The sequence below is a fragment of the Ictalurus furcatus genome, chromosome 21, assembly GCF_023375685.1.
Source record: "Ictalurus furcatus strain D&B chromosome 21, Billie_1.0, whole genome shotgun sequence".
NCBI lineage: Eukaryota > Metazoa > Chordata > Actinopteri > Siluriformes > Ictaluridae > Ictalurus > Ictalurus furcatus.
The window spans coordinates 7,535,938-7,563,441 of NC_071275.1; the positions used below are offsets into that span (position 1 = coordinate 7,535,938).

Sequence of the window (27,504 nt, forward strand, 5' to 3'; positions counted from 1 at the left end):
ATGTACACTGCATGCAAGTAAAATATACCCTTGAAGGTACCATCGAAGCGACAAGGAGAGGTACAGTTTGCCTTTTCAAGTTTGATATCACAAGCAACATGGCCGACATGGATAAATAACTGAACAACAAAACATCTCGTGCTTGCTTCTGGTTTCTACAAATGTGTTTTGTCTGACTGGCTTCATAGTCCTTCACTATGCCTTGCAGTGCATTGGGGTCCACTGGAAAAAATTATACTCCCTAAATTTAACATGGGACTCACAGTGCACTAATGGCAAGGTTCATACGAGGTGAATCTTCCATGGAAAACACAATCGGCATTTCATTATGATAACAAACCTCTTTTCAAGCATTACTCTCAGAATCTGCACGTATTCTGAGTCAGATCTGATTTTTGATGGTTCGAGTTTTTGAAAGGGAATCTATCCAAAGATAATCAAGTCAAAAAATATAACTTTTTAATGCATTCATAAGATGCAAATAAGCCTTCACAGAACCGCGCTTGTCGAGTTTATTTCAGTTCAAAGGTATTCGGTTTAACTCTCCACTACAGAGCAAGTAATTCAAATTCTGTCAGGGACGAGACTTCTTTTTCATCTGCCTTAGACTCCAGCAAGTGCGCACATGAAATGCTGGCAAAGAAAATCATGATTTGTTATGGTGTTTCGAATATTCAGAGGTTTCGACTGGCCTTATCTCCAGCGCAGGCCTTTGTTAAAGATAGAACTAATTCCATACCAGTTGCAGCAACATGGCTGTTAGTTCACAACACAGATGACAAAGTGGTCTCGCTTTTGATGGAAAGCCAGACAGGAGGATTGGATTGTTGATGTTCATGAAGGATCAGATGGAACAGCAGGTTCTGGGACTGCCTGTTACAGCTCTCACGTGAGAGACTCCCGCCAAGAACTGTTCTGATCAGGAGAAAGGAAACCAAAGCTTACAAAGCCCCAGACCGAACTAATCTTACCGCTGATCGGCCATCTGTTGAGACGAAAAAGAGGTCTTGGGTTGATGCCAAGATTTTGGATATTGAACATGTGACTAAACGATTTAAAAGTCGGTCTGAGATATTCTGAGAATTCACAGAATGTTTTCTTCATATGTTTAGACTATCCACATATTTTCTCAGATCTGAAAAGCTTTAAGACGTTTAAAATACAGAATAAACCAGCTGTATTACTGCATAAACCAGTTTGGACCACTTTTACCAAAATATTTAGCAGATCTTTTCATTTATCCCTTCTTGCAAATCCAAACAAATCTTCAAGTAAGCATCAGTGAAAGAACTTTTTCTTTGCCCGAGATCTAGCCGATATGATCGAGGTCAAGTGGCCAACGTAAACCAGCATCAAGACGATGGTGTATTGGTTTGAATCACGCTAAGACAAATAAGACCTGTGTTGTGCTTATTGACTGGGGACAGAAAAGCTGATTAACAGTTCCTGGCTGAGGAAAGCTCAGAGAAGGACCCCAGATAAAAGAGCGCCGGGGTAAAAGAAGGGTGAGGACTTACATGTAGCTACTCCTCAAAAGCGGGGTTGTGTAGAAGCTAAGAAACTGGATTGTGTATAGAATTTTTTTTTTTAAAGTAAACACAGTCACATATTCGACTCGTAAAATCTTGCTTTCTCAAGCCCTTACAAACATATTAAATGCATTTTTACCTCATAAAATGTTGGCAAAGCACTCTTCGGGAATGTTTTAAAGAATGTCATTTTAGTTTTTAATCATGTACTCTCGTTTTATTGACATGGACACTTTAACATAAACTTACCAGTCAAACAAGGGCTCATTGTTATACCTCATTCTAAACTTGTGTGTGAACTCCAGTGTGTGAACTCATCTTCTTGGTCTAACAATTAGCTTCCACTCAATGCCATGACAGTCATGTCATTTTCTTTGCTCTCGTCAATCTACTGTTATAGTAGTAGGAATGATGGTTTGCAGCAGCCGTATTGATTCACCAGAAAGAGCCTCCAACTACTTTGCTGTTTTATATCACACCTGCAATCTTTAAAAACAAAAGGGTTTCATATTGGTTCTCTTGACAGTTGGGGTCCTTAGCTGTCTAAACAGCTTCTGCTTGGAACACTCTCTGAGTGGGACTAAGGAGAATATGTGTAGTCATATGCATTTCACTATTTAACATTGGAATAAGTGCAACTTAACATTATTACACAAAAAAGTAACCATGGTTTTGTTTTGTTTTTTTGCAGGTCTCCAAAAAGTGACCCCTCCCCAAAAACCTCACCACAAGGCAGCCAGGCTATTTTAAATTGTTTGAAAAATTCCACCAGCAGCACATCTGATTTAAATTAATTCAGCAGCAATTAGCCAAACCCGTGTGCTAGTGGTGGAATTTCACAAATGGATTGGATGAGAGTTTGAACTACAGGGGTGAAATCCTGACACTAAGACATCAAATGTGATGTTCTAACTGTTATTTTTAAATCTGAGGGCAGGAAATAGACCAGGAAGTGACCTACCAGCATTTCCTTAATGAAACAGCTTGAGAGCCATGATTTCATTCTGAATGTTGACGCGTTACATTTGATAACAGAAGTCGGGCAGGGAGTCTGTCAAAGGGGTTGATGGATTTTCATAGCCAGCAGTGTTCATGATACACTTCACCTCCCGATGAAGGAGGCTGACACAGCTTTTAATACAATTCGTTTTCAATGGTGTAGGATTATTCGCTGCCAATTTATCATGTTCTTTATCCTTGAGCATAGACATCCAGCCACCACGCCTCAGATTGGTACCAGGCCGTGGCTTGTTTAAAGGAAAAGACTGCCAATCAACACAAGGTAGTACAATAAAACTGTACTGACACGAACAGATATAATGAGCGCAGACACACATATGTATAAACGTCAACCATCTTTTTAATACGTAAGGGGTTGTTTATGAGAATAACATACAGGAAGCAGCACAACCACAATTACATGAATGACTCATGTTTCAGGCTCATCTTGCTGCAACTGTCCACGCAAATTGGATTGGACGCAAATTGGAGGAGTAAAGGCTAAATTGTCAAAAATAATTATACCATTTCACAGAAATTAAAAGATCAATAGACAATATCCACAGTTTTTCATATACGGTCTTCTTTTTGTCTAGAGTGCCAACAGACTCGTCCAAAAAGCTTTAAAACACCAATTTTAATTTCATGGGCCAGAAGCATGATGAAGTCATTCTGATAAGGTGTTATTTCAAGCGTAAACAGAGCACAGTGCCGTAAATGCTCTATGCTAATGGGGCACTGATAGTGTTTGAAGCCATCCCTTTGAAATGATACATCTCCGGCTGACATTTCTCAAATGTGATTAAAAACATTGCCGAAAAATGTAAACAGGGCAAATATGCTTAAGGGAGGACCGAGTTCTGCCAGGAGACTCATACCAGCTCTGTTGACGTCTACAGAAATACTTTCTACATGTTCCTACAAGTTGCCATGATGATACACCGAGACAACTGCCATTTCGGTCCTCCATTATAAATTCTTTGAAATATGGCCTTATATAAATGTGCCTGAGGACTCACTCACCTTGTAGTCCAGCTGCGCAGTCAGAACTTGAGTGGAATTAATCATTTTATTTGGCTGGTGGATTTTGATTTGGATTCAAAATACAAATTTTGCATCAGCATTTGCATCTCCCAAAACGCCACGTGTAAGAAACCTATGAGAAATGTTTGTTTGCAGCTGGCAAGCTCATCCGTTTATACATTCTTTTAATGTTATTTAAAATACTAGGTTTTTCCCCCCACAAACGTCATGAAATAATTTTGGGAAATTCCCAGAACAAAATCAATCTCACGAGGAAAAGAACGCTAATCTTGTGTTGGCTGGTTAGTCTACTAATGTAACAGATAATTACACTCTTAGGATAAAAAAAATCCCTTCAAGGATTCTTCAAGGGTTGGTTAAGGGTTCATAGTGTCTTAAAAGCATGCTATTTGGAGCAATTTCTAACATGGAAACGGTCTAGGGCTCAACTTAGAACCTTTACGGAAAGATGCTACAAGGGAATAGAGTTGTTTTTTTTAGCATTTACGTTTGAATTAAAATTTCTATTTTCATTTCACAATGAATAATCTCTCCAGAACAGATAATCACGAAAACACCACAGAAGGGGGCGAAGCTATATCTTCTTTAAACCTACTACGTTTCAGGAAGAAGTGGAACAAAATGTTCTACCTACCTTACATGTCATACATTTAGAGTACCCCAGAGGAACAACTGAAAAACCCTTTAGAGCTCTAAAATTAAACTTTTTTTAAGAGCATCATGTGACAGTGGAAACTCATTTCGTTAGCTCCACTTCAGAGAAATCCAACACAACTGTCCGAGTGTACTGTAGACCTCATGTATGGATGTAACATTTATAATAGATGTCTGAAGTGGTATTACATAATGTAAAACTAACTTGGACTTTGGAGGTTGTGTTTAATTTCAGGATCGACTCGATAAACCCAGCGGAAGACAGAGAGGCTTCCCCTGCATGTTACGATTCCTCATTTGGCAGCAGCTGAAGATCTCCCACTGCTACGGTCAGGTTCTGCTCGTTCACCAGTGTTCAGAGTGTGAGGTGCCAGGCCCTGGGCATGTTTATGTTGGCAGCTATAGGCAGCAGACTGTGTGTCTGTGGAGGCAGCGAAGCACGCCAGGGGACGTCAGAGCGATTTGTAGAGGGAGTGAAGTACAGCCGGGTTTGAAACATGACAACATTAAATGATGATCTGATATCAGGGGGTTAAGCAGGAATAACAGTAATAACGGGGGGAGGGGAGAGGGGGGCGCTCCACCAGTGGTCAGCAAAACCAAAACCCAGTACAGTCGCTCTCAAACCTCTCTTCAAGACCCACCAGACTGTCCACACATTTGTTCTATCCCAACTGACAACACATGCCTAGAGAAATTATAGACAGTCTGGGGGCCTTGAGGTCTGTTTTGAGAACCAGTTGACTAGACAATTGGGGGTTTTTTTTTGGCTAAAAACCATGTTTTCACACTCATACTGAGCTCAGGAAGAAAAAGTTTAAACGTGAAAACGCCCTTAAAGTTGACTTCTTTACCTGATGTATAGATATGATTTAGAAAATATTCACAGCATTGACTGGGTCTTATTCCCATCTGCAAAAAAAATAAATAAATAATTCCCAGGATTGCATAATCCTTAAGAATCGCAATAACCCAAAGTTATTATCATTAGACAGTAATGCCATATTCAGTCCCACAAAATCAATATATACAAGACCTTGTGCATGACAGAGAAGAACAAAAGAGACAACATTGATAAAACTGCTACAGCATTAAACACCGAAGCCAAGAAAGTGGTTTAAATCGTGCTCTCTCTCTAGACAGCTCTCTTATCTTGTCAATCTAGCAATGTGTCTTTCTTGAGCTTTCCTAGAATAAACATTTCCGTGCATCAGCGTTAATCCTTGTGGTTATTTTGATGTATTGGAAGCCAGACCTCTCATTTCCTTCTCGCTTATCTTAGAAAAACCTCTTATTACACAGGCATTCTTTACACTTTTAGTAAATCGCTGTCCTTACATAAAGCGATGACCTAATTTGATTTCTAACTACAGAACCACAAGCAGCGTTTAAATCTACCTTTGCTCTTTCAGATACTAAGTCATAACCTGGCACCAGCAGCACAGCAATTCAATCAACACTTCAGGCGCAGGTCCAAGTCGCTCCACTCTCTATCTAATTTGGAGAAAGCAGCCAGCATAGCACTCCCATTATCTTCTGAGCTACAAAAAGTATTGAAAACTAATGAGTACCCAGATGACAATGCAGCCTTGATCTAAGTCAAAGGTGGGATTGTTTTTTAAAATAGCCTTTCTGTACTCTATACCATACAAAATTTTTGGTGTGGCAACTCTGACAGTCTCAAACAGGGAGAATGAATATTTAAAGGAACTGCCAAGACATGTCTGGTGTCCGTAACTGTTTCTTTACTTCTGCCATAAAGCTACATGTCTAATGTAAAGTCCCCTCTGAAACTATTGTTAGGGCAAGGCCAATTCATTTGTTTTCCTTGGCCTACCCATTCGGTGTCTGTTGCTCAGTACACCAGTGGTTTCTTTCTTTTTCAGGACATTCCAAATTGTTGTACTGGCTACTCCCAGTGTTTGTGCAATGCCTCTGATTGACTTTCTCTCTTCTCTAAACTTCAAAATGGCTTGCTTTTCTGCCATAGACAGCTCTCTGATCTTCATGTTGGCTTATCCTTTTTAACAACAAGTGCAGTCTTCACAGGTAAAACTGAAGGCTAAAACCAAGAGTAGCTGTTCAGAACTATTTACTGCTTAAACAATCAATCTAGCAAGACACACCTGGGTAACGAGAAACACCTCTCAGTCACATGCTCCAATATTTTTGCTCACCTACAAATTGTGTGGTCTGATACAAAATGTGCTATGTTCTATTTCGTTTAACAAATCTACATATAAATACCAGGAAATAAAAGCGGAAGTTCTCTTCTCATATTCATCTTTTGATCTCAAACCCAAATAAATGTCTTCAGTCTACAGCAAAAACAAATGAATTTGCCTGGCCATTTGAATAGTTTCGGAGGGGACTGTAAAACTTAGGATTGTGTCTCAAGCATCACATACTTGCCTTTGAATCAAACAGAAATGCTATTCATACCAAAAATAGCATAATCAATAATTTTTAAAATTTATTCATCTTCACCATTAGTAAATACTATATCCAGTGGTTCAGTGGACCCAGAGTCTATCCCAGGAACACTGAGAGCAAACCAGGACGGGACACCAGTCCATCACAATCCACCACTTCTGTTTAAATGCTTTATTTGTGTTTTTAAACAATACTACCACGTCATTTGCAGAGTATCATTTTTCCCCTGCCAATCACCATGCCAAGACGAATCAATCAAGTCATCTATACATTCAGTTAAATAAATCCCTGACTATTTTCAAATGGACCAAAGATCAGTTCTTGGTTTCAAAAACAACTTTTACACTGAACCAAACAATGCAATCTGGTATGTTTTTGGGTGAAAGAAGGTGGGAGAGATCCTGAAAAAACCCTACATGGACATGGTAGAACTTGTGATACTGAGCACAAACAGGAACCTGAGACCGAACCCCAAATGTGGAGCTCTGAGGCACCAACACCACATGGATGTACCCCAGTGATTCATTAATTCTTTATCAGCAACCACTTTATCCTGATCAGGGTCATGGTGGGTCCGGAGCTTATCCCAGGACCACAAGGCGTGAGGTGGAAATATACCTAGGGCAACTTATGTTTTTGGGAGGTGGAAAGAAACCTGAGAACCAGGCAGAAACCTACACAGACACATTGAGAACATGTGAAACATGGCACAGACAGTTACCCCAGCTCAGAACTGAATTGTATTACCATCTAAATGACTTCTACGATCCGATTCGGCCTTCAAACTTCAGGCTGAAGCTTGTTTTCTCCACTAATACTACGCTGAGAAAAAAAGGCTAATACTGTTGTCTATTCCTATAGAAATCTGTGTGTCAGACAGTTTCCGAAACCACAGCAGAGATTTTTTTAGTGGGAAACAGCAAGCAGATAGAGACTTCATGTTACTCTTACATCCATAACAACGACTGACAAAGTCACCACTGTCTTTTACTACCAAAAGCCTGGATACTAAATAATGTGTGATTCACACCACTCATTATTTCCTGAAATAGCTGAAGGAAGAGCATGTACTGCTCAATACTTCACATAACACAGTGTAACAGGAAACTCCTTTTTTCCCCCTCAGTGACCCCTATTTTAGGATATTATAAAATGGGAACGTTATAAATTACAACGATACAAAGATTCTGTCCTTAGTCGTGTTTACATCCCTCCTGTTACAGACACATCCTCTTCTTCTCTGCTCAGAAACCCCCCAAAATTCAACATGTAACGGTCAGCATGGATCTGCTGCAAATAACAAACGACAGCAAAAGAAACAAGTAAACCTTGAAGCTGGCTTTCCAAGAGAGTGAAACCACAAAGGGGGACCAAGTTGGACGCCAACTTACCTCCTGAACAAGTGAGTTAATGTAATAAACTGGTAAACTGATTGAATCAATGACCACAGAAACAAATCAGTAAAATCTAACGTTTTACACTGTGCCACACTGTCCGAGAGGATCAGAATAAAATCTTGGGAATTCTATAACAGACTGCAAGACAATTCGTGTTCTCCATGTCAGATCATATGATGAAGATCCTCTAACGATAGACCTGGGTTTAAAGACGTTTACTACGTTCAGCTAACGTCATCGTTCAGCATAATCCGAGTTTAAAAACGCAAACAAGCCCTTGGTATAGCAGTAGCAAATGTTATGCCTATAGAGAAAACACGTTTTAAAGGGTGAAGAAGAGGAGTTCGGAGCTACAGGACAACATGAAATGCTTATTCGTCAATGTAACCTTGAGGAAATAAGGAAAACCTTTCTGTGGATTAGCATCTTGCTGGATGAGGAGCCAGACATGCAGGCTAGTATAATTATCTACATTTTATACAGCCCATGTTCTGTGAATGTATTGTCCTGTGTGTCTACTGTTTTGTTTTGTGGATTTATTATCCTGCACTCATCTTTACAGTCTTGCGTACTGTTCTGTGTTCCACCATGGTCCTGGAGAAAGAAAATCTCATTCCAATGTATACAAGCTATACAGAGAAATGACAAAAACCCACTTGACTTGACTTGATTTTAGTTCGTGTGAGTGTTTTAAATGATCGCTTGCTCAAATAAACATTTCAGATCATGTTTCTAGTTTGGGGCCATCCTATGGTGGTGTTTAGACGAGCACCCGTAGCAGAGCTCATGCTGAGATTTTAATAAAAATACTTCTGACACCGTTTCACGTTATGCATTATAAGACCGCCAATCCGAACTCCAAAAAATTCGTTTACGTTGTGCAATTTTTTATCCGTGACAACACAAATCAGCAGAGACCCATACAGTGCATTAAAAAAGCATTTCACATGTTTATAGCTTACTGTCTTATAACTTGCATGTAAGTTGGTTAGCCAGTCTGGAAAACATCCAGATGTTTTGGGGGAAAACTGGGGGAAGTTGTTTTGGGTCTGGACCATTTGAAGTCCCAAGAGACCATTGGAGTGCTGATCAAGGTATGTTCAAAAATATAGGTTTTGTATCAGAACGGTGCACTGGAAGTTTCCAGCCAATTTTAGGCACCTGGATCAATGATAAGTTGCAAACTTGCTTTCTTAAGCTGTTCTGAAGCATTTTGCTTTAACAAATCAGTAAGTTATTTGGCATGTAAGTGTTTTTCCTTTTAGTGAACTTTGTTGTAGCTGACTGAGTAGATTAAGATGATGGAAAGTTAGCTAGCTGGCCTGATATGGATGAAATCCTCCAGCTACCAGGAATTTGAGGGATACAGGGGCATGGATGGAAGGTGGAGTCAAGGACTTTGTAGTTCACCTTGTTGCCACTAGAGCTGGACAATCCAGATCCAGAACACTAGCACTTTTCGTGGTGCCATCCCATTCCCACACATTCACACCTACGGGCAATTTAGCATAGCTAATCCACCTACAACATGTTTTGGGGAGGTTGGAGGAAACGGGACAACCCTGAGGAAACCCCTACAGACACAAAGAGAACATGCAAAACTCCACAGACAGTAACCTGAGCTCAGGATCTTGATTTGTAGCAATGTTCAGAGATTTGTAGCGAAATTCTATGGAAAACACTGAGATTTTAGACTCAAATTGAAAAGTACTATAAAAGCGATTGTTGTTCGGCTTCGCCTCGATTTCTACAAGCACACAGAACTCACCCCTGTGAAAATCCACCTCTCCGTCGATGAGAAGAGAGAGAAGGAGCCCCTTCTTTGCAGCGTCGGCCTGCAAAAGGTACAGACAAAACAGGACGTCGTGTCAAAACATGCTTGTGGTCACATTTGCTTCAACATTTAGGATCACAAACCGAGCAAAGTCGACGACTGAAATCCTCAGTCGTTCTGCTTTAAGAAGCACTTTAACCTCAGGAAGCCACTAACACGATTGCCATTAGCATGTGCCTTTGATGCTAATGGACGTAGAGGAGGTTCTACTGTCTGTGAGGTTGAAGGGTATGTGGGCTACATCAAAAGCCCACGAGAATGATCCATGTGTTTACACGTACAAAGGCTTCAAGTCTGCAGAAATGAAAGAGGGGTTCGGGAAGAGCTTGGTGCAGACTTTGATGTTATAGGGGATGATCTTGGCTCATTTGGAAGGCATCTGACCAAAACGTCAGCGTGGGTTGGCCTCAATAACATTTCCCGAAATAAAAGACATTAATATAGACAAGCTAAGTTCCATCATTCTTCAGTCATATGACCAAAGATGAGTTTATCTTTTGCTATGATTAAACAGGAGGAGGTGTGCAGACACAGTTATGACTATGTTTTCCCGAGATATCAGTGCAGAAATACTTTCTGAACTTTCCCTCAGTGTGTACAGAGTGGAGTGGAGTGTATACCTAATATATACAAGGCAACTGGTTTAATTGATGTTTTTGTTAAAATAAATTACAACCATCTAAGACGGGCTGCTGAATGCTTGATTCTGATTGGTCAGAAGGTGATGACGAAAATCATAAGTTTTTATTAAAGTGCTCATTTTAATACGTTATTGTTTCTATAGTAACAGCGGATTCACAAGGAGCTTGTATGGCTTGTAAGGCTTGGAAGGAGATGTTTATTTAACATTGATGGAAGGAGTCTCCAATGTCAGCACTTTGGAACAGTCAGAAGTAAAGCTTTTCCTTTGAGTCTTCAGAACAGAGGAGTTTGTGCTTTCCAGTTGTTGTTTTTTTAACAGGACATGCTATTAATGTAAAGCTGGTGAGGGAACCCTGTTTTATAGCTGCTATAACATAAGTGAACAGGAACTAACTAAAATCGAGCAAATCTAACTATAAATGGATAAAAAGTACAATGTGTGTTCTATAATTATAAAAAATTGTAACTGTTGGCACAGTGCTTGAATAAAATAGGAATAAAACACTTCAAAACATTATATTATTGGAACGTAATTAATTTCGGGGTGATCATTTCACGTCGCCCACATAGTGGATTGTTTTCCGATAACAGCTTGTCCCAAAGTGCTTTATTCCTTACATAATACGCACTAATTCCTCACATGGTGGGGATTACAGACTGTTTCTTATCCTTGTAAGAGAAAAGGACATACATCTACAAACATGCATACAGTAAAACGGTATCAATAAAAATGTTCTGACAGACCTTGAAATATAGACTTTTAATGATCATGACTCTTTACTGGTCACATATACATTAAAGCACAGTAAAATAATCTTCTTTGCATACCTCAGCATGCCAGGAAGTTGAGGTCAGAGTGCAGGGTCAGCCATGATACAGTGCTCCTGGAGCAAAGAGGGTTAAGGGCCTTGACCAACAGTGGCAGCAACTTTCCGATCAGTAACCCAGAGCCTGGGGCTTGAACCCCTGACCTTCTGATCAGTAACCCAGAGCTTGGCAGTGCTGGGGTTTGAACCCCTGACCTTCTGATCAGTAACCCAGAGCCTGGCAGTGCTGGGGTTTGAACCACCGACCTTCTGATCAGTAACCCAGTGCCTGGGGTTTGAACCCCTGGCCTTCTGATCAGTAACCCAATAACCAGTATCACAGTCTTACCCAGTAACTGCCCCCCAATAATTCTGCTGCCTTATCAGCCCATACAGGATTTCACAGAGATTTTTTTGTTATTGCTGTGGTGAAAAAAGGCTTGATTTTGCTGAGGCTTTTCTGAAAATTTGCGATGCAATTTCCGGAGTCTTCTTTTTTTTCTTTTCTTTTTTTTAAATGCAGAAAACTACTTGAATTAGTGAAATTGCAATTCCACGAAATAGTTTTGCATGGTCTTTCACACTGATGATTGTTGGTACAGTAAATGGGATCTTTTAGCTGTACTCATGTTCGTCGTAGGTTAATCGAAGTGGGCTTCAGCTGAACGAGTGTTATGATGATGTCACGTGATGCGTGTTGGCCCAAATCTACAGAAAATCTGGAGTAATTCTGAAAAATGGATTTTTCAATTTTGCGTCAATTTCTACGATCGCAAAATGGCGAATTCGTGGAAGGACTGCCTTATTTGCTTGCACCCCACTGTGTTCTTCGCATAATTAGCAGACAACAGTAACTAGTAGTAAAAACTTTCACAGAGTACTTTGATTTAAGAGAGATTTTCAGAAATCTGCTGTCACACAAAACGTTGCGATGTCAACTAAATGAAGTGCTGTTTAGCCGTGTTTTCAAATATACAAAGTGAAACCATGAAATTACAAAAGTGTTAAACATGGTTTATATCTGCTGTACACTGGATTTACAGTGCACTCGGGGTAATAATATAGAGAACTACCCAGAAAATACTTTTTGCACAGGGCTAATTTCCGTCTCTTAATGCCCAACACCCAAATTTTGAATTTTGTTTAATGAAATATATTTGGTCCAAAAAAATTTTTTCCATTCATTTCCAATATCCAATGAACTGATTACATTTCTTAGTAATGGAGTCAGACTTTTGGCTCTTACTCTAGCAGCGTGATCGATTAAAGCACTCGTATGTCCGTCAATCGACACACGCCAGACAGCGTATTTACTACTGTGAATAAAATCGTCTAAACTATTCCAGACCTTGACTAACATTTCAGGTGATGATGGAGTGCGTCACTCACGGCCAACTCCACTCCCTACGGCTTTGCAAATACACAACGCCTTTGAGGAATGCCTGAGAGAGATGGAATCTTCTAGGAAGGGCATGGAAAAATACATTACCATCCTTACATCACATTCAAGCATCTGACTAGTAAGTAGAGCAAGAAAAAAAAAGTTATGAAATTCAACTTCCATACAACTGCAGTTAGACTCATTCATTGTGCTCTTCACAGCACTCGTGGCAAAACGTTAATGACGTAAAAGAGAAAAGCCATCAACGCTACATCGGTGACTCTTCATTGACACGTTAAGGCATCATTTTAATTAAACAACTCTTTCTAACTCTCCTATTTTATCGTTTTTATCAGTCTGAGGTGGTTTCATACTCTGACACTCCATTATCAATCACACACACACACACACACACACACACACACACACACACAGTGCAGTAAGCTTAGACACGTCAGCCTTCTAAAACACAATCATTTCGGCTTTCTAAACCCAGCTGGAGCTTTTGTTTAAGTTCACATCTCGCCTGAGGAGAATCAGTCGGCCTGTTTATCAGCGTTTGAGGAAGCACCCCCTGCCGAGCCACGGCGCATTATCCCCCTTCCTGACGGAGTTCTTATGCAGATCTTAAACTGTTTATCCCGACCCTTTGTGAGACAAACCAACTAACTTCATCAGACTCTTTTCTCCTGTTACATCAAGCGGAAAAGATGCTACGGATGAAACATTCTCTGGGAAAAAAACAAACAAACAAACAAACAAAAAAGACATTTTGCATGTTTGCAGTTCTGATATTAAGAATTTTATTACTAATCAACCATCACTTTTTTTTTTACTATTAAATAATATTAATAATAATAATTTTGATTCCTAGAGCACCTCATAGATCTCAAGGTCACTTTATAGAGAAAACATACATAAAACTCACATTTATAATGAAAGCCCAAGAGAACTAACAGGAGGTTTACATGATGAACATGGAGGGGGAAAAAAATCTAACTACAGCAGTAGGGTGAGGGGTGAAATGGAAATACCATCTCACAGGCAAGGGGTGAGGGCGCAAGATGGAAAATACCAAAGACTAAACTGATGAAGTTATCACGCAATAATACGCATGATCAGAAGACCTGAAGGAGGCATTTTCACAAGACATTTTTCAAGTGTTCCACCAATTATGGATCAAAACAAGTGGTTCCATATGTGGGTCTGGGGGGAAACAGTCATTGGAACCAAGATTTTTAAATGTAGTTATTACAACCCACCAATATATTTAGCATTCACTTGTTATAGCTATTAGTGTATTTCCTTGGCCCTTTCAACTGAATGTTCATATACAATAAATCGGTACCGAGGGGGGTGATGAGATTTCTTTTATAGTTAAAGGCGTCCCTGGCTACAAAACAAAAAGTGTGAGAACCTCTGTTTAGACTCACATTTTTCAGTCTTGGTGTCAGGCAAAGTCTTTGACAAGAAGGTCAGGTTAAAAACGTAAAGTTGCTGCAATAAAAGTTAGCCTTAAACAAAAAAACGTGGACAAAAACTAACATTAAAGAATGTTAATGTTCCTACCGGTAACACTGTTGCAGCAAAGTTGTTCATAAACATTCTCAGAACCAAAGATTTCTACAACCACTATGTGAAAAAGTTGCTAGCTGAGCTAACGTTCTACATATTAGCATTTCGTTTCTGTGAAATCCTGATTTATTGCCCTGTGCTTACTCAAACAGTGATCAATAATTAAACCTGAGGTGTTATTCACTGCATTTACAGGCCGTCGCATTTGCCAATTTACTCTGTGCGATGTGCACTAATCCTTTATCTCTGAGACACCTCGTCTTCCCCCAGTGTCTGATCATGAAGCGGTCTCTTCCCGCTTTATCTGCACAATCCTCGTTCCCGCAACCTTTAAAGGTCACGATCTGGAGCACTGGCTTGATAACTATACACTGACCAGAAACCAGAGAGGATGGTGATGCTTGATAAAATGCATCCTTTAGATAGCCAGTCTGGGGGCACACACACACACACACACACACACCACACACACACACACACACACACACACACACACACACACACACACACACACTCCCTCTCTCCATTCTCATTCCCTGTAGCTCCTTTCTCAGTTGGTGTAAAGTTATCAATACTCCGATGTAGACGAATCGATAAATGGTTGCCATAAATACAGCACTGTTCATGTTCCCTCTCTGTTGTTCAGCTACAGAACGAAGGACAACGATTTCAAGAAACTTCCTGAACCGAGAGAAGACCAGAACTCCGAATTGACTTATAGTAGAAGTCTAAGGCCAGTTCAGAAGATTGGTCAGAAGGTGCTGATTAATTTCCCATAACAGCAGCTCTGACAGTAGTTCCAGCTGCAAGGTTTGGAACAGCTGTATATTTACGTGCTCTTTTTGTAACATCGGCCCAAATCTGCGGAAAATCTGCGGTAATTTGGAAAAATTGCAAGCTCCTCAGAATATTGCAGAGGTTTTGTTTTCATTTCTGCGAAATCACGCAATTCTGCGGGGACCGAGTTATACAGAAATACAAAAATAACGCACACCTTCTGTCCAAACAGATTTGAGAATTCAAACTCGCTGTGGTAAAAAGGAAAATAACATTTTTTAAAAATCGGCTGCATCGCACCATCCCATCGTTGATTATTTTCCTCGAACAACACACTCCTTCGACTTTTCACACCACTGTTAAAGCAAAAAAAAATCTTACCAAAGCTGTTCTTAAGAAGTTTTATTCAACTTTCCATGGAGCAATATAATAAAACGTAATTCCAATTACTTATGCTTTCCCAAAGATTTGGTGTTCATGTGTGATTAGATAGAGATGAGACATAACTATACATGCTTCCATCTGAAGAAGTAGCAGTCACGGGTGGTTTAGTGACAGATGCAAGTACAGAATCTTTAATTAATTGTGAAACACATGAGAAGAATGGGCTAAGGCTATGTAACAGCTCCCTAGCTTGGGAAACAGTATATTGTGTACATGAGTTCGGGCACTGGTAAGGACCCTGACTCACTACACATTGGTACACTGATGACTCTATTTCCGAGCGAAAGTTCCAGTGCACTGGAAGGATAATGTGATTGAGCCAGCCCTTAAAATGGCCGACTGCCTCATTAGTGCACTGGTTGAAACACACCACAGGACTTAAATACTAACGCTCATTGTGCATAAACATGGCTCAGGTGTTCATGTGATCATGTGACCTGGTGCGTGACGGGTCCATGTGGGGTACAGGCTGATGGGTGCTGTAGTCCCGCACCGCTATCGGCTCTAACCTGACAGTAGTCCTTTTATATTTGTAATTCTACAGGTTTTGAGCTAGACTGCAGATAACTTGGACTGAATAATTTATTGTTAGAATTCAACAGGTGTCCAGTAATGCACTGGCATCCTGTCCAGGGTGAATTCTCTCTCTTTAAAGCTGCTTTGTGACAATGTCCATTGTTAAAAGTGCTACACAAATAAAAGCGAACTGAACTAAAACTAAATTGAACTGAAAATGAATTCTCCTTCCTCGTTTCCAGTCTTCTAGGGATATGCCAAAATGTCTATTCATAGTCATTACACATACACTACAGATGTGATGGATAGACTTTTAGTTTAGGCTATAAAAAAAAAAAAAAAAAAAAAAAAAAAAAAGAGCTGGCGTAATCCTTTAAAGTGAGAAATGGAAAATAACTAAGTGTTTTCTGATAACATTAAGACAACCTGGAAATATGTGAATATGAATCACCACAAGCTGAGGCCTGATGATCTGGACTGAAATACCAACATAAAGCTGTGATTCGTCCAACATTGAACACCTCAAGGGGAAAGAAAAAAAAAAAAAAGAAGTGTAAAGTGGCTTTAGCATGGTTTCCTCCAAGCAGAACTATAGAGTTGATATTCAGAGCAGCGACTCAAGAAAACAACTGTCCTGTCCTGGACCCCACTGAGACTCCTGAGCTCAGGAAATGACCATAAATGGACTGATCCACCTCCAGCCTGTGCTGTAAACACCAGAGTCTAATATGCACTTGTAGGCCACACTGAGTGCCGTCATACCCACTTACCTTCATGCGCTTGGGCTTTTATTCTATCGTGAGTTGTGATTTGGCCGAGGTGCTGTGTAATCAGGTCTCGAGTGTAGGTGGTTAACGCATGATATCACCCACTTGAGCCGAAGTTTGTTTGCTCCGTGCGCTAAGGAGACGTAAAAATGTGTTTCGAAAGGAATTCATAACACTACAAGTCCTAGAAATTTTCTTTTTTTTTTTTTTTTTTTTTTTTAAAATCGCTGGCAGGGATGACGAAAGCTAAATAATGATGACAAAGTTGTTTTTTCTTTTTTTCTGTTTTTGTTTGAAAAGGGAGAGTAGCACAAATCCTTGTTTAGGTAATGAAATTAACAAAGGCTTGTTTTTGTCTGCCAGTGTGGTCTCCATCCTGGAATAAACATTTCCCCCCTCACTTTTACATCAAGAGTCCCCCTAGTGGTTATTTAACTGCAGTCTGAAGCAATCACAGTGAAATATATAATTGTACAATTTTGGAAACACCTTACTTTGGCACATTCTGTTCTGTCCTTTCAAGAAAAAAGAAAACTAATAAATCTTGTGCTTTCATTCCAGGCTATGTGTGAAAACATTCCTGGATGGTGTACCTTTCAGGAAGCGTCATGTGCTACACAGGAAGAAAAGAGGGTGACCAGACGTCCTGTGTTTTAAGGGAAAGTCCTACATTTCAGTTATGCTGCAATTCATACATCAATTCATTTGAGATGTTGGCTTCTTTACTGGAACACAGCACACTCACATACTCATTACATGATATTTACTTTATCTATGTTTGGTCACTAAAACACACTCAGATAAATATTCACACCCAAATACAGTCTTTTAGACGTTACCTCTGTCATTAGGTTGCATCAGGAAGCTGGCACAGAAGACACACGTAACTCTGCACGCATAATTATTAGTTAATTGTTTTTACAGTCTGACTTTATGTGACTTTAATGCCTTTAAGTGCTGTTAAAGGAGAACGATCCGTGACCAGGATGTTGTGATGAAGCAGAATCCATATAACCAGACTGAAGGTGCTATTTTGTTCAAATGAAGGGGGTAAAAAAGGAACAGAGTGATATTGGCTCCTCGAGGGAAATTTCAGCCAATAACGGCATATTCTGCACAGTGCTCAATTCCTCTTATATCACAGTAATTTTCAAAGGAGTTCTAATGATTTTTATTTATTAAAGAATGAAGCATTTTTAATTTTCAACTTGTGGTTACATTTAATTACATTTAACATCCTAGTTCCTGTTATCACTTATGTTATTGCAGCTATAAACAGTAAATCCCTCACCACCACCACCACCCGCCAATGCAGTTAATGAGACAAAACGCAGATTATTATGATCATATTTGCATACTGTAATGATGGGGGGCACGGTGGCTTAGTGGTTAGTATGTTTGCCTCGCACCTCGGGGGTTGAGGCTTTAGCCCTGTGTATGTGGAGTTTGCATGTTCTCCCTGGTTTTCGGAGGTTTCCAGTGAGTACTCCGGTTCCCTCCCCCAGTCCAAAGACAGGCGTTGTAGGCTGATTGGCATGTGTGAGTGTGTGTGCGATTGTGCCCCGTGATAGGTTGGCACCCCGTCAAGGGTGTCCCCCGCTTTGTGCCCTGAGATAGACTCCAGGCTCCCGGCGACCCCGTGTAGGATGAGTGGTACGGAAAACAGATGGATGTAATGATATGATGCTTTAATTTCAGAAAACGAGAGGAAGGACCATACATCTCACACGACAAAAATCAACGTTCTTCCACTTCGTCTCTTCATTAGTGAACATTTTTCTCCCTGCATTAATAACAGTTCAGAGTGTTCCTTTTCCTCGAACAACATTTCAACATAGAGTCGCTCTTGAAAAATCAAACCTGAAGCACGATTTTACTTCAAAACCAGGCCGCGGTTCTACTATGGGAGAACATGAAAGCACAGTTTGCATGAGAGCAACTGTGTGTGTGTGGATGTTTTAATTTCAGTCAGAAAAGCCAGCAGAGATTAAGCGAGCTGTCCTGTAATTATACACTCGGCTCATGAGAAAGCCTTCTGCGCCTCGAGCGTGCTGTAAACACTGCCACATGTGAAATCAGCCCAAAGTGGAACAGACGCTCAGCACAGCCGTGTGTTAGCGAAAGAGGTTGCTCGATACAGTTCTATTCGATATACGGTGTGTGTTTATTGTCGATATTGTCCCAGGTGAACAAAGATGCTGCTGGATCGTAGGATGAACACTTATGGCAGAGGATCTCAATTAATAAAGATGTTGGACTACTGATCGGAAGGGCACGAGTTCAAATCCCAGCACTGCAAAGCTGCCACTGTTGGGCCCTTGAGCAAGGCCCTTAACCCTTAAATGCTCCGGATAAGGGCGTGTTGCCAAATGCCGTAAATATAAATGTGGACCAAAATGTGAAAATGTTAAACAGATAGATTTGGATAACATAAAATAGGGCTGCAACTAACTATTATTTTGGTAATGAATTAAGTAATATATCAATTAAGAGACAACCCCAAAGCTTTGGAATTGATTCAACTGCCTGTGTATATTGACTTTTATTTTGAATCTGACCGGCTGTAATTGACTAAATCAGGAGATGAAATGAAGGTAACTGATTAATCAGTAACATTTTTTTCATGATTTTTCGATTAACTGACAAGCAGGCAGAGGTTCTTATGTGCATTTCAACAATTTGATGCATACCAACCGGAGAAAATCAAAAAAGCATATAGAATTTCCACAGGTGAATCGTTTTCAGTGTGTGGAATTGACTCCAAATCTTTGAGTTTGACTCTCAGTGGTTAATGCCTGGAATCAGTGAATCAACTCTTTTCGGGGATCGACTCCCAGCACTTTCGATGAGAAATAAAAACTGGATGGTTATTTGATGACTCGATGCTGCTAGGTCGAAAAGTTTGTTTAAATAAAAACAAATTGATTCAAACTTCTTCTCTGCTTGTGGCATGAAGTGACAAGACATGCTTCATATACATCCATCCATTTTCTCTACCGCTTATCCTAAACAGGGTCACGGGGAGCCAGAAGCCTATCCCAGGGAACTCGGGCAGAAGTCAGGGGACATCCTTGACGGGGTGCCAACCCATCACAGGCACAATCGCATACACACTATGGACAACTTGGAAATGTCAATCAGTCTACTACGCATGACTTTGGACTGGGGGAGGAAACCGGAGTACCTGGAGGAAACCCCTGAAGCACGGGGAGAGCATGCAAACTCCGTACACACAGGGCAGAGGTGGGATTCACACCCCCAACATATACCACTAATCTAAATTATTTTGTCAGATATTATTTTCACAATCATAGAATGGCTCAAACATTTATCACAAATTTACAATGTTGTTATTGCATTTTATTTCACTTTTGCGATTAATTTGTCAGATATGTTAATTCCTTTATTCATTAAAACTGAAGAAGAAAAAAAGAATTACTACAGTGTGCCTTCACATTTCATGAAAATAAAAAACAACATTATGCCAAAAGAAATGGGACAGATCATTCTAATAGTTATTGTATGCATGTTAAGATTTGCAATGTAGTGTCAACATGATTATTGGTATGTGCCTCAATGTTTTTAGAAGCTGTCTCAATAAAGCAGAGAAAATGTTTCACTCGGCAGTTTCCACTGTGGTTTTTAAACCCCCCCCTCAGGTGAACGGTCAAAAAAAAAAAAAAAAAAAAAACACCAAACCGCAAAACATTTGAGGTTTTTGTCAGTGAAAAGAACTCCATAAAATCTGTTTCCTGAACTCTGGCCTCTTACCTGCAGAGGAAACACACACACCTACACACACACACCTACATTTCCCCTGCACGCCTCCTAAACCAAACACAAGTTGCCATGACAACAATAACCGAAACAAAGCTCCTCCTTTGGGGTTTTTTTTTTTCAGTCTCTTTCAAAAGTTGTCTGTCATAAGGCTAATTAACAACACTAAAGCACAAGGTCAAAATAACCTTCGCTCCTGTAGTCATTAATTTCTGAATCTCGTTAATCTCTGCCTGACATCTCACGTAACACGTCTGCGGCGACGTCAGACATTTTTCCGTCTTCATAATTAAACAGGAATTCTGGCAAATGACTAGCATTTAATATTTGATTTGTCGTGATATGTTACTAAGGAATGAGACACGATGTGGCGTGCTGTTATAGAATGACAGAGTGCTGTGATGTGGCCCCATGCGAAGTGGAGTTACTGTTACCACCCCGAAGTCTTCCAATAACAGCGAGTCTCTAAGTGTCTAAGTCCCCGTCCACCACGGCAGTTTCCCAAGGATTACAATTTTTATTTGGAGCAGATGTTTACAACAGATCTACTGAGTTACCAGTTCGTCTGTTCTGTCGGTCTCGTGGCTCCTTCATTCTCTCTAGTGAGCTGTGTCTCCCTCTGTTGGCAAACTGTGAGCACTGCAACATAGTCGTTCTCAGCGAACATGGGACTTCACCCAGGTCACTATGAGGACTGGAAAATAAAAGCGTCTCCACTGTCAGACCCACCAGGCTTTCATTTATTGTAATTATTATTATGCTTTTTTTTTAACTGGATATAAATATTTTACTTTCAATCAAAAGAAAGCAAACTTTTCTTTCATACTGTACTTGATTTTTGTACTTCAACCACTGCTGCGGAACACACCGAACAGCCATAACATTAAAACCACTGAAGGGTGACATGAATAGCATTGATTACCTGGTTACAATGACATCTGTCAAATGGTGTGATCTATTAGGCATCAAGTGAGCAGTCAGTTCTCTAAATTGATGTGTTGGAAGCAGGAAAAATGGGCACATGTAAGGGTCTGAGCGACTTTTCCCAGGGCCAAATTGTGATGGCTGGACGACTGGGTCAGTGCATCTCCGAAACAGCAGGTCATGCGGGGTGTTCCCGGTATGCAGTGTTTAGTACCTACCAAAAGTGGTCCAATGTAAGGACGAACGGTCAACCGGCAACAGGGTCATGTGTGCTCAAGGCTCAGGACCATGGAGCAATGGAAGAAGGTGGGGAAGAGATGGCACAAGGATGCACTATGGGAAGAAGGCAAGCCAGCAGAGGAAGTGTGATGCTCTGGGCAATGTTCTGCTGGAAAACCTTGGGTTCTGTTGTTCATGTGGATGTTACTTTGACATGTATGACTTACCTAAACGTTGTTGCAGACCAAGAACACCCCTTCATGGTAACGGTGTTCCCTAATGGCAGTGACCTCTTTCGGCAGGATAATGCATCCTACCACACTGCAAAAATTGTTCAGGAATGGTTTGAGGAACATGACAAAGAGTTCAAAGGTGTGGACTTGACCTCCAGTTTCCCCAGATCTCAATCCGATCGAGCGTCTTGACGGTGTGCTATTCAAACGAGTCCGATCCACGGAGACCCCACCTCGCATTGTACAGGATTTAAAGGATCTGCTGTTAACGTCTTGGTGACAGATACCACAGCACATCTTCAGAGGTCTTGTGGTGTCCATGTCTCGATGGCTCAGAGCTGTTTTGGCAACACAAAGGGACCTACACAATATTAGGCAGGTGGTTTTAATATTATGCCTATTCGGTGTATACGATTATAATATTAACCAACATTAAATAGTTAAAAATGGGGTCGAGTTAATAACGTTGGGCGTCATCATACTATTAAATTATGGTATGGCACATTAATGCTGAGTAACCATATCAGCAGCATTATGAAGGCTTGATCACATGCACAAGTGTCATGAAAGTGAACACCACACGTTTACGGCATGAAACCTGACGGTGGATCGGATCAGAAAATGGCGGGGGCGTGTGAGGGCTTTATGAGGGTGTGAAATGTTCTTCGCCCTTTCCAAGTAGCAGCTGCCTCGCTGGCGCTTGACTACCTTTGTTGTATGTTTGTAGAAGAGAAAAGCAGGGTGGTTATGTGCTTTTAAAAGATTACCATGGTTTAAATCCATTTAGCAGGTTTTTACATGTCAGATCCTTAATCAGCTGATTTGCACATTTGAAACACTGCACTTTTGTGAGCAGAACTGTTATGTTGTGTCTGTGGGGAACTGTCATTTAACTGCTGTTTAACTTCTCTTTTTCTGCTCTGAATGGGAGACGGAGTATATAAGGGCAAGTGTACGCTGATGGCTATGTAACTACTTTTGGTTCAGGGTGTGTGTACATATGTTAGTCAGTGGCCATGTGTGTTTCCCTATCCGTCCCATGGGACCTGTTGCTCACTGTTTCCAACTACATCAATGTTCCACTAAGCAGAAAAGGAAGCCTGAGCCCATATACACACACACACACACACACACACACACACACACACACACACACACACACACACACACACACACATTTTTGTTTAAAAAAACAAACAAATGGGAACCAGCCAAATGTCCCAACAAGTTCAAAAATATTCCTAACCTTGTGGGGACATTTGGTTCCCACCAACATATAAAAACATGCCCACACACACAAAATCCCAAGCCCAGTGACACACTAACATGCACGAGACTAACCATTACATCATGCACCACGACACCCCACTTCGAGCTCAGCTCATCTCAGTCATAACATAGTGAAGGTCTACACCCACATCTGCAACATCAGATTCAACATCAAGTCCTTCTTTAGTTCACCACAGATTACCTTTGTTCATGTCCAGTCATGTGTGTGATTACCACGAGCAAGAGTTTGAACTTTGGAAATTGGGATGTTTACCTACAACTTACTTACAATTAAGACTACATTTACATTTATTCATTTAGCAGACACTTTTATCCAAAGCGACTTACAAATGAGAAAATACAAGCAAAGCGATACATCAAGCGGAGAACAATACAAGTAGTGCTACCATACAAGCTCTATTAATTGAGTTCCAGAAGAAGCAAAGTGCACAGAGTAGAGGTGTAAGTGCCAGAGTAAGGTTTTGTTTTATGGGTTGGTTAGGTGTTCCTGGAAGAAGTGGGGCTTTAGCCGTTTCTTGACGAGAGTGACAGATTCTGTGGTCCAGATTGAGGTTGGAAGTTCATTCCACCACTGAGGAACAGTTAGTTTGAAGGTCCTTGAAAGGGACCTTGAGCGAAGCTGAGTAGGTACTACTAAGCGTCGGTTGTTGATTGATCGCAGATTGCGTGAGGGAACTGACTAAGAGCAGGTGATGAATTCCGTCAACAGACTTCCATGCAAAACTACTTATGAATTCTTCAATCAAATGGACGTTATGGAATTAATCAGAGAGACTTGTTCACATGGAGAAAAAAAAAATCTGTGGTTACCAGCATAGTTGTGTGGGCCTGATGGTGTTTGGACATCAAAAAACCTTTGGGAAAGTATACATAAACTGAGCGACTTTTTACAAAATTGCTCCAGTGATGGAAACGGGGATCAACCTCCAGGAGAACAGCTTTGCTAAGTCAGTTTAAATCACTGGTTTTGGAGTGCAGTGCTGGAGTTCTGAATTCACATTATACACTCAAGAGCTTCAGTTAATGTTCACATCAAACATCAGAATGGGGGAAAATGTGATCTCTGTGATTCAGCATGGTTGTTGGTGCCAGACAGCCTGGTTTAATTTCAGAAACGGCTGGGATTTTCACACACAACAGCCTCTACAGTGAGCGGCAGGTCTGCGGTCAGAAACACCTGGATGATGAAGGAGGTCAGAAAGGCTAAGATAAATAACCACTCTTTACAACCGCGTTGAAGAGAAAAGCATCTCAGAACGCACAACGAACGAACCTTGAGGCGGATGTGCTATCACTGCAGAAACCACATCGGTTTCCATTCCTATCAGCCAAGAACAGTGTAATGGTCAGTTCGTACAGGATTTCAGAGTCTTTTTGCGATTGCTGCGGCCAAAAATGCTTGATTTTGCTGCGGCTTTGTTCAAAATTTGAGTATTTTGCGCTTTTTGAATTGAATTGTCTAAACTGCAATTGCACGTAATTGTTTCGCACTGTATTTCGCAGTTCATCTGTAAATAAGACCTTTTAGCTATACCGATGTTCGATGCATATAAACCGAAGAGGGCTTTTGACTGAATGCACGGTGCGATGATGTCACGTGACGCGTCTTGGCTTCAATCTGTGGTAATTTTGAAAAACTGTAAGCAACTCCGAATACTGCGTTTGCTTTGATTTTGCGTTCATTTCTGCGAAATCCTGGAGGGACTGAACGGTGTGGAGAATACTTTCTTAGCACGCACTGGGTCCAGTCAAGCTTTGTTTGAGTGCCACAGACTATCGGAGTACTGTTGCTACTTTTCCGGCACGATAACATACGGCGTCACAAAGCGCAAAGTCGTCTCCAACTGGTTCAATGACAAGAGCACCTTCGGGGTGTGGTAGAAAGAGAGATACGTAGTATGAATGTGCAGCTGAAAAATCTGCAGCAGTTATGTGCAAACATGAACCAGAATCGCAAAGGAATGTGTCCAACAGCTTGTGGAATCCATGGAAGTACCTGTAGACATCTACTGGAAGCAAGTTTGTACGTAAACATGTTTACATTCTTTTCTCAATACAGGGAAACATACCAAGAATTTTTGTTTTCTAGCATAATTTTGTCTTTAAACTTTGGGAGCTAAGGTCTTAGGTGACTGAACAAGTGGTTGTCTGAGACGGCCGCCCACATAATGTTAAAGTTTTGTTTGTTTTTAATGATTACAGTAGGTCACACTGTGTCCTAAACCACATCTGTATGTCTGTGAGATATCCTGGTATTTTCTTCTCATTTGCTAATTGCAGGGGCCAACGACAGGGTCAGTATTATGCACAGAACAGCATCAGATATCAGACACAATGTAAATGTGAATAGTGGGTGAAAAGATCAAGATAAATATGGGAGAAGATCAGGGAAGACATGTTGGATTTGAGACATTTGCTTTTTTTTTAGTTTTGCTCTGGAGCTACAACATAACGTAGCTATATACGTTGTATGCTGGCTGAATGTTTTTGTATGAAATCTGTGGGATTTACACAATGCTATAAGCTTTCCCGACTTGTTAGAACCTTCATCAGCAAACGCCAGACACCAAAAATATAATCGAATATTTGGAGTTAGGCCCTCTGCTTCATCATATCACCACACCGCACTAACGAAAATCTTGACAAGAGCAATCAATGGAATTGTTTGACCTGGAACAAGGGTAAGCGTTGTGTTTTGACACCTTCAATCTTCAGTGATCATAGTTCCATCAGTTCTGGCACACGCGGTATCAGTGTGAATGACGTCGGAGTGGAAATAAGCCTTTTTGGGACAAAACATATGCAGAGTCACTGATAAGGCAACGTAGGCAAAAATCCACCTGGCGCTTTATGACAGGCTTTTTCATCACAGCTGAGAGAGTGCATGAGCCACAACGTCTGTGTGGGATGACAGGTGGTGGAGAGAGAGAGAGAGAAAGAGAGAGAGCGAGAGAGACCAGCTTACAAGTCTAATCTAGGGACAGCTGCAGAACCAAAATTAGAGAAATGCCAACATTATGAATGGCATCAACAAAGTGGAGGAAACCACACAAAGTCTCGTCCTCATAAATCCTACGGTTCCTTCAGGGAATGCTTCTAGATTTAACTTTTAAGAGCGCAGTAAATCACAATACGAAGCCCTTTTTTTAACAATACAGTGTATGCATTGTGATATTCGCTCTGTTAATAAAGTGTCTGCAAAACAGCAGGGCTACATTTAATAAAAATGTCTAAAAAAATGAAGTCGTTTGATATTTCGATTATACCTAAGGAATAGAACACTTGGAGATGTGCTGTTAATGGGAAAATAATCAACAACATGGTGGTGTGATGCGCCCAAGGCACACTTACTATTACCACCCCCAAAGCCAATTATTTTTAATAACAGCGCATCTTGAAGGATTTAATCCCTCTTATACCAGAGTAACTTGTCAACAATTTCCCAGATTTTTATGCTGTAGAACGTCCATGAAACAAGTTAGCTCCTGTTATCACTTATGTAATAGCTGCTATAAACAGTCGCTCCCTCGCCAGACATTCTTTTCTTGTGTTACTGAGAAATCGCAAAGCCCTCAATCGTGAAGACTTTGCTTTTCAAAGAATGACCTCCTTACAGAAAACTTCACCAGACCAACAAAATGGACCGTTCACCACACAAATCTCTGCGTTAGTTATTATAGAAACGATAACGCATCAGTACGGATGCATGAACATACACTTTACGGCCGAAACTACTGCCGGAGGTTCTGTTAAATAGAAAATAAAATCGACACATTCTGACCAATCAGAATCCAGAATTCAACAGTGCTGTGGTACAATTTTATTTAACGTTCATTAAGATGTTTTTAGTACAGAAAAAGTAAAAAAAAAAAAAAAAAATTGTCAGGCACTGCATTGTGATACCCATGATTTTTTTATATGTTATTTTATTTTTTCACAAAAACATATGTAAATTTATTGCAGTATTGGTATTATTATAGCAATTTGGGTTTTGGGAGATTAGGTTGATTTGGGAGAAATTTTGATTGGTTCTGTATGAAACCCAGCAACAGTGTGCGGCACTAACCCACAAGTATTAGAGACGCCCTCAAATGCAAAAAGAGTGCTAACAGAAATATATTAGTAATAAAGAGCAGTAATTGCTTTACAGAGCTCTCTTTACAGGCTCAGGGATACTGACTGACTGAATGTGGGTCTATGCTAATCTACAGCAATAAAGATGAGACACTGTATTTGTGATCCATGCTGCAGACTAGAGGTAAC

At 40.5% G+C, this 27,504-nt stretch overlaps 1 protein-coding gene across 1 annotated transcript in view; it reads right to left on the reverse strand.

Annotated features, from left to right (window-relative positions):
* Window positions 1–27,504, reverse strand: part of arhgef3 (Rho guanine nucleotide exchange factor (GEF) 3) — a 93,455-nt gene that overhangs the window by 59,380 nt on the left and 6,571 nt on the right. The window contains exon 2 of the mRNA XM_053652611.1: window positions 9,825–9,891. Within this exon, the coding sequence (XP_053508586.1) occupies window positions 9,825–9,891 (67 nt within the window). The remainder of the gene's footprint in view (window positions 1–9,824; window positions 9,892–27,504) is intronic.